This window comes from Cupressus sempervirens, chromosome 10 (genome assembly GCF_028749045.1).
Source record: "Cupressus sempervirens isolate cs-2001-9-10 chromosome 10, ASM2874904v1, whole genome shotgun sequence".
In the NCBI taxonomy this organism is placed as follows: Eukaryota; Viridiplantae; Streptophyta; class Pinopsida; order Cupressales; family Cupressaceae; genus Cupressus; species Cupressus sempervirens.
In genome coordinates this window covers 967,002,995-967,010,946 of record NC_143127.1, presented here as the reverse complement: position 1 = coordinate 967,010,946, position 7,952 = coordinate 967,002,995, and the positions used below count along the sequence as shown (strand labels likewise).

The window sequence follows — 7,952 nt, the reverse complement described above, 5'->3', positions numbered from 1 at the left end:
GAGTCTCAAGCCTCTACCATGGGGGATTTCATTGTACTTATGGTCTTGAGAGAGTATGTTGAGACATATCATTTGTACTTTTTTTTCTTTTCTATCTATTTTTGGAATAGGGTTTTTCCCATGCGGTTTTCCCCATGTCTCTGTTTTATAGAGATTTGGTTGTGATTGGGTACCTCACCAGGCCTTGTTGCCAGTACCCAAGTTTTCTTTCAGCATTGTAGTTTCTTTTTTTCTTCTTGCATTGTTTGTAACTGCATTGTTGCTCATCTTAGGGCGGGTGTTAGAGTAAAAGATTAATTTAATTTAATTTATTAAATTACCTTTACTTCTTTCTAAAGATTTCCCTTTATGCACTTACATTTCTATTTAATAATTAATTAGTAATTATTAAATGACTTACCTCTTAGGGTTTTCTTTTTAGGATTTTTGATCTCCTTCTATAAGGATTGATCTTTTGTAATTATCTATCATCTTTTTAGTTTGATAAAATATTTTTCATATTCTTAGAGCATAACCCTTGCCTCTTCTTTGTCTTTTCTTCTCCGTGATAGGTTCTTGCATGCAGTTGTTCTTCGAGTTTTGTGGATTTGTATTGCTCAAATCCTATAGATCTTCCCAATGTTATGAAAACCTCAAATGAATGATGAAGATGCAACCAAAGATTTCTTATCCACCTTACTTATAGGAAGTGCAAACCACAAACATTAAGCATTGAACCAATGTCAAAAGGCTTCATCTTATACCCATGCCATTGATAAAAACTATAATCATCAAAGAACCCATGAGATTCCTTGTTTTAGGAATGTAAGTTCATGTAGATAGAAGTTGAAGTAGAACATAATATTCAGCATGTTCGCATGTATATGATCCATCAATAGATTCAAGTTTTCCAACCTCGTGGAGGAAAGGGATATGATATTTTGAAGAACTTCCTAAAGAAATCCTTGATAAACTAGGGTTTTCTAAAGAAAATGCCAAAGTGATATCTTAGCAAGAGTAATTCAAAGTTATTTCAATAAGATCATAATCACTAGTTTTCTTAGCTATAGCTGGAGGTCCTTGTGGAAGGTTGGGTTAAGAAGGCAATAGAATTGTAGTAGGTGGATTAACATTGTCCTTATTCCTCCTATTGTTATAGGCATGAACAATGGGGTTGTAAGAATCATTCCCAAGTCAAGATAATTTAGCCAAGAGATCTATTGACTTACCATCAAATGTTTTACTATAAATCAATTGTATCGTCTTACTAGGACTTGCAACAATCACACAAATATTTGATCTGTTGGGTTTTGAAAGAGTTGTCAAACAATGATGCCATTCATAGACTCTTTACTACTTAATGAAGGCAATTCTATGTTCGAAAGGCATTTGGTGGACTTTAAAACATGAGAGGATACACCCAAGAAATCATCTAGGGCATAATACAACATTTCAAAGTTATCCTTTTAGAATGCCTTATCGAATGCATCAAGTCCTTGAAGAAAGAGATCCTGCATGTTGACATTCATGTCGCGTGCACCAAAGTGTAGAGTAGGGGATTTTCTACCTTTTGAAGAGAAAATCTTCCTTATACTCAGTCACTTCTACTAGTGCTTGGTGAGCTAAGGGACTATGAAACTTACAAAACAAAACAAACCTAATCTTGCAAGATATATAAAATAACTTAAAATTTAATATCAATATAACATAAAGGCAATTAGTCTATCATAAACAATGTTGAAGTACCACTAAAATAGAAAAAAGTTGAATAATTAGGACCTACTAACAGATATACATATTTTTTCTTTTTTGTTGGAGGTTTAAAATTGCGAGCAGCAAAGGAAGCCTATGAGCAAACCAACCACAAAACAAAGCACAAACCTATAGGCTGATCTCTTTGACTAGGAGCTAAGGACTTAGGGGTATCCATTCTGCCAAATTCATTGAGGGCACGATCCTAGCCTCATTGTTTATGGTGTCAGAGCCTTGCAATTAGCAAGACTACAAGAATGTAAAATATAAGCATTTAGCAACATACCCTAGAAGTTTTAAGCTCTTTCACATGGACGAGAATGTGATGCACAAAGATTTTCATGTCACACTTAATCCTCTATTAGAAAACAAAGAATTCCTCCAACTTGATCACAACCTAATATTTTTCACCTCCCAAACATATTTGTCACCCACGCCCACAGAAATAGGGAAAATTGTTGTGTGTCGTATAGGAGCTTGCTACAATCAAACCCCCACTTTGGTGTTTCCACCTCCACGAATAGCCAAATAGATAGATCGTAATAAAATTGATATAATGACAAGTAATAGAAACAAATCCCACTAGTAGAGGAGAACCCTATTATACAAGACAAAAAATAGAAACGAGCCTCATTTGAGGGAGGAAAGCCCCTATTCCACAATGGCATAAGATATATAGACAAGTGATAGAAACGAGTCCCTTCTTAATGGAGGAAAGGATCTACTCCAAAATGATAAAATGATATCATAACAATATTGACAAATACTTGCATATAGGAAAAACAAAATCATTTGTTTGATAAAATTTAAATTCAAACTAAAAGAGTACTAGACTGCTAGTTTTGAATAAGAAATATATTTTAATTATTTATATGCTGTGCCAAATACATATGGGCTGATAAGAGATACTGTCTTTTGATAAAATTTAAATTCAAACTAAAGAGTACTAGACTGCTAGTTTTGAATAAGAAATATATTTTAATTATTTATATGCTGTGCCAAATACATATGGGCTGATAAAATATCCTGTCTTGAATGATTTCATGCTGATGTCAACCTTAGAAAATCCAGATTCTGTAATGAGCTTTCCAGTCTCACGTGTGAGGTGACAGCCATCTGAAGCAAATTGCTGTAGTGGATCTAGTAAGTTCTGCCAAAACCTCAGGAGTGTGCCATCTGAAACATGTTAAAACAAAGAAAAATCAGTCAAACTGATTTGACATTCAAAATCTTAAAGAACTCGATATTGTTATTGCCAAACTTGTTTTGAAAAAATAAATAGGAAAAGTAACCTGGGGCAGCCACATGTTCCATAAAGATGAACTGGCCACTAGGTTTCAGCACCCTCTGCACTTCTACAATGATATACATAATTTGAATGTAAAGTAAGGAAGCATATTGGAAGGGTGTGGTCCTTTCAACACACAGATGACAATAAGTAATTCTACAAAAGTTCTGGCCTTATATGTCAGAAAATAATCTAAAAAATCTAGATTCTTCAAAACTAGATTCAAATATAGATCTAGACTCTTCATGACTTTTTATTTATCAGTTGGAGAAATCCATTTGTACAAATATCAGTATATTATGTCCAATGCATCTCAAGAGGAAAACAATCTTGCATTCTTTACATAACTATTTCAGTTCAATTGCCTTATGTTAAGCTTTTGATGGAAATTTAAATAAAAGTAGTACCTTTCAATGTCTTCCTCACATCGCTGACAGAACATAAAACTAGAGTACCAACAACTGCATCCATGCTTGAATCAAGAACTGGTAAAGCCTCCCCAACCTGTTGAGATAGCATGTCCGACTTCAAATTCAATTTGAAAGTTAGAATGAACAGATTAAAAACTATCAAAGTCTCTATTATCTACATTGTATAAAAAATGTATACTGACATTGGGATGCAATTGGCACAGAATAACTATAATGTCCCCATTTTTGCCAGCATTGGAGTTTCAGTTAATAGCGTATTATTTTGATCCTCGCAGGCTAATTATTGTGGATAGAGGGTGTTCTAAGGTAGTGGCTTGGCTTGGGGGCCTTGTCTTCTCCACAATTCAGTATGCTACAAGGTGGTCTTTGTTTGGCTTAGATTGGACTTTGTTTGGGCTTAGTTTTGTGTACTTATTATTTGTGGTAAGTGAGGTGTTGATTGAGATGGACCCTTTCTATTTTTGGAAAGTGCATTTGGTCACATGGAGAAATAATAAGTATGACTCCTATTTCAAACAACATATTTAAATGATGAATATTTTGGAAGTTACTATATTTTGTGGCCAAATTATTATTAAATTATTAAATGGCTTATTATAAAGTGATAATTTAATTTTATAATTTCACTTAAGTTGAAGGTTGAGTTATCATTTGAAGGAACCATTTATTAATTAGTTAAGCTAAGTCAAGTGAGAGAATCTAATGGAATATTCTAATCAATGTTGTGTGATGAGGCTTCTTGAGTGAAGTTACATTTTGGCAACAAAAAGGGCATTTGGAGGTTATAAATAGAAGCCCATTTGTTTAGAAAAGCATGTTTGGATATTTATTTTCTTTTTTGCTTTTGTGGCTTTTCATGAGGTTGTTTTTGTGCCCTTGCTGAAGTAAAAAGGTTTGAAGTTGATCATTCTTCCAAAGCTAAGGTATTGTGGATGTTTGAGAATTTGCTTTGTCTTCCTACTATTCTTACTGTTGCTGGAAGGCTCTATTTATTTTTTATTATTTCAAATTTGACTTAGGGTTGAAGTCTGAAAATTACTTGGATCATTGATCTGCAAATTAGTGCTTAAGTATATTAATTTGCTCACCACTTCTCTATTGTTCTACACTGTACCTAGGAAGTGATTATTAGTGAAAGAAAAAACAATTGACACATGCGATTTGAGCTGAGCAGTAATTGTGCATTTAGGAGGACTGTGGAATCTCTGGCAGCTGTGTTTTGAGCCTATAATCACACCTGCAATCATCATCTGTGGGTCTACATTCATTACCTTTAGCCTGCAATCAAAGTTTATGAGCCTGCGATCAAGATTTGGGGTTCCAGCATTGCAGCAAATTGAATCTGCATTTAATCTACAGGCCTGCAATTTGTCTTTAAAGACCTGTGGCTACATTTTGGGGACATGCGTTTGCATTTAGGTTGGTGATAGAGTATGTGGACTGCGTTTGAAGTTTGACATGAGCCATTACAGCTGCTACAGGTTCTTGCATTTAGTTGTGCTTATTAAAATAAATTAGAATATTCAGAGGATGTTATACAATAGAGATTGAAATTTGTATGAGTGATAGTGACAAATAAATTATGTTTCAACATTCAGATTTATTGAGAATTTGGTTGCTTGAATTGCTACTATTCCTCTAATGTTTTCACCATTGGAAAAATTTGACATATATGCAAAAGCAATAAACTCAAAATACAAGGAATGTTATCATCTCAATGATCTTAGAGGTTGTTTGCCAAATATTTAACAAAATGTCAAACATGTGTGTAAGAATTTGGTATAGCTCTGATACAATGTAAGAATTTGGTATAGGCAATAATTCAACACCAAGATCAAAAAGCTCAGTAGATAGCACAAGAGAGACAAATGATGATCAAATGAGAAAGGATATTAGATGATTGGATATCAGGTAATTGGATAATTGGATAATTCGATGAATACATCATAGAGGGTGCCTGTATATAAGGGCAACCGATATGTCTAGAAGTCACACAAGAGATAAGGATTACAACTCAGCACATGTCTACCAAAGGCGGATTATCCTCCATTGAGCAAAGGTGTTTGTGCAATGATAAGAGGATAAGTTTAAATAGGTGTATTTCATAAAGATATGTTGTAGACACCATGTGTTCAAATAAGTTGCTAACTCCTGTGTTGTCACTAAGACAACTCATATTACTACACATATTCCTAAGTAAACTTAAGTAAAGTGTAATAATAATTAATTATTTACACTAATACCCCCCTTAAGTGCAACTTAGGGAAATGCACTTAAGCTCACAAAGCTAAATGCAAGATGCAATGTGAGTCCCAGCTACTAGGCCATGTTAGGTACCCATGTACAAATGCAGTGCTCTACATGCAATGGGATGCAATGCAATGCAATCTCTCTGAAAATGGAGAAAGAGAAAAAACCTCACGGGAAAAACCTCCTCCAAAAAGAGAGATGAAGAAATACAAGATACATGCAATGATGGTGTAATCAAGACCCCCCTAGTATGACATACATCATGCGTGTACTAGCATATATCCCCCATAAGAAAAAATACATGATGGTATCCCCCCATATTGAATAATCTCCTACAAGGATGTCATGAAGACAAAAAAGTATCCAATGCCCACAAACGACATTTCTTCCTTCAGGAAGAAGATACACGAAGTATAGGTGCAAGTATACTTCCCATTATAGATAGGAAGATGGATGAGGAATCCATATGTAGTATGCTATGGATGTTGCCTTTTAAGTGTACTCATATGTTGACAAGTCCTTGATGAATGTAGATGCCACAAGACAATCTGGTGGATGCCCAAACAAAAGTGGCAAACAAGGTAACAGGTCCATTTATGAAAGTGAATCAAACTCCAAAGACAAGGAATCATCCTTACAGGAGGATATGGGGAGAGAAGCAATGTAGCCTCCCCTCAATGATGAATGCACACCCATGAAAGAAGCTCCTTGATGACTGAAGAAGCTGCACCATGAAAACTGAATGAAGTTTCTCCTTGTAGGAAGAAGTGGTGCCATAGGTGTAGTAGAGAATGCTCCCCAACTAGTAGGTAGAATCCTCAAGAGATATTATGTTTGAGGAAATTGGAATACAATCTCCAAAGACTGATATGTCTCTTTTGAAGTAAAAGAGTCCTCCTCCAACTACTGAAAAGAAGTGTCTATAATCATGTGAGTTTCAAAAGAAAGATCAAGTAGTTGAGGGTCAGAGTATTCCCTTGCAACAAGTGAAGAAAAATTCTTCTCAACAAAGAGAAGATGGATGTCATCAATAATGTCTCCCACATCTTCAATGTAAGACTCCACAAACAACACTGCAATATCTAGAAGGAAGTCATCCCAGGAAGCTGAAATAGGAAGACATGGTGTTTCCTGCTGCACTGAATCAGGAGCATCTGTGGCTGGAACTAGATCATTAGAAGCAACAGAAGCATCAGAAGGTATGATCTCAACTGGAGTTGTAGGTACCACAACTAGAGTGACTGGAGGGAGATTGTCCTCTGAGAATGGAAGGACTTGTGGATCTCGATATGCTTTCCAAAGACACATCCAAAGTTCATAAGGATTACTTGCCTTTCTAAGGACAACAAAACAATCCACACTGATATTTATAAAAATAGCTTGAAAAATCATTCTAAGAACCGTCTGATCAGTAGAAGAAAGCAATTCTTTGGAACATGGATAAGGAAATACTTCCTTATGTTCTCTCAGATGATCAATCATCAAAGCACTCCATTTTTGATAGTTCCTTTTTATCAATTTAAATTTGAAACCAAACTGACACTTTTGACATGGCTCCATGAGATCAAATAATGTATGCATCCCCAAAATGCAAAAAATCAAATAAACCCGCCCCCCCTAGTGCATGATTTAGCACTTCATATTTAGTGCGATTACGATGGCCACTTGCCAATTTAGGGCGTAAGTGGACTTTTGATTTTGATGGTTACAACAAAAAATATGAAGCTATATCAGACTCAACAAGATAAACAAGTGCTAAAAGGCCAAACTGAGACCAAAATTTGTAAGTACTATATCTACTCAAAATTACTCCAAACTAATACCAGATCTAGAAAGTAGACAAAAAATCATGCACTCTCAAAAAAATAGCACCTAAATATGTGTCCAGATGAGCCTAAACTAAGCCTTTGAAGTTGCAAAAATCAGGATAGGCAATTTTTAGAAAAATTTAGGAACAAAGATCTCAAACAACCTACACCAATGTGTAGATCATGAAATTCTACCCCAAAACAAAAAAAATTGCTTGAGAAAAAGGAGTCCGTACGAGGGAGATATTGCTATTTGAAAATCACCTTTGTAATTTTTTTTCCTGAATTGCCGTTGTCGCACTTCCAAAAATCAAATGAATCTAGATTTCACCTTAGATGTCCAATTTTGATGAAACAAAAGTGAATTTGGGAGTTTTGTGACCTTCTGAATATGATGCCAATATTTGATTTCACTAACAAGCCCCAATCTTGACTTGCAAAAAA

The 7,952-nt window shown here is 35.0% G+C and overlaps 1 protein-coding gene across 1 annotated transcript in view; it reads right to left on the bottom strand.

The window, feature by feature from the left end:
- Positions 1 to 2,571: 2,571 nt before the first annotated feature.
- LOC149537194 (uncharacterized) overlaps positions 2,572 to 7,952 on the bottom strand; it is a 218,253-nt gene continuing 212,872 nt past the window's right edge. The window contains exons 4-6 of the mRNA XM_089807352.1: positions 3,427 to 3,523; positions 3,024 to 3,086; positions 2,572 to 2,907 (exon numbers count right to left, since the gene is read on the bottom strand). Coding sequence (XP_089663478.1) covers positions 2,714 to 2,907; positions 3,024 to 3,086; positions 3,427 to 3,523 — 354 coding nt within the window. The 3' untranslated portion in view covers positions 2,572 to 2,713. The remainder of the gene's footprint in view (positions 2,908 to 3,023; positions 3,087 to 3,426; positions 3,524 to 7,952) is intronic.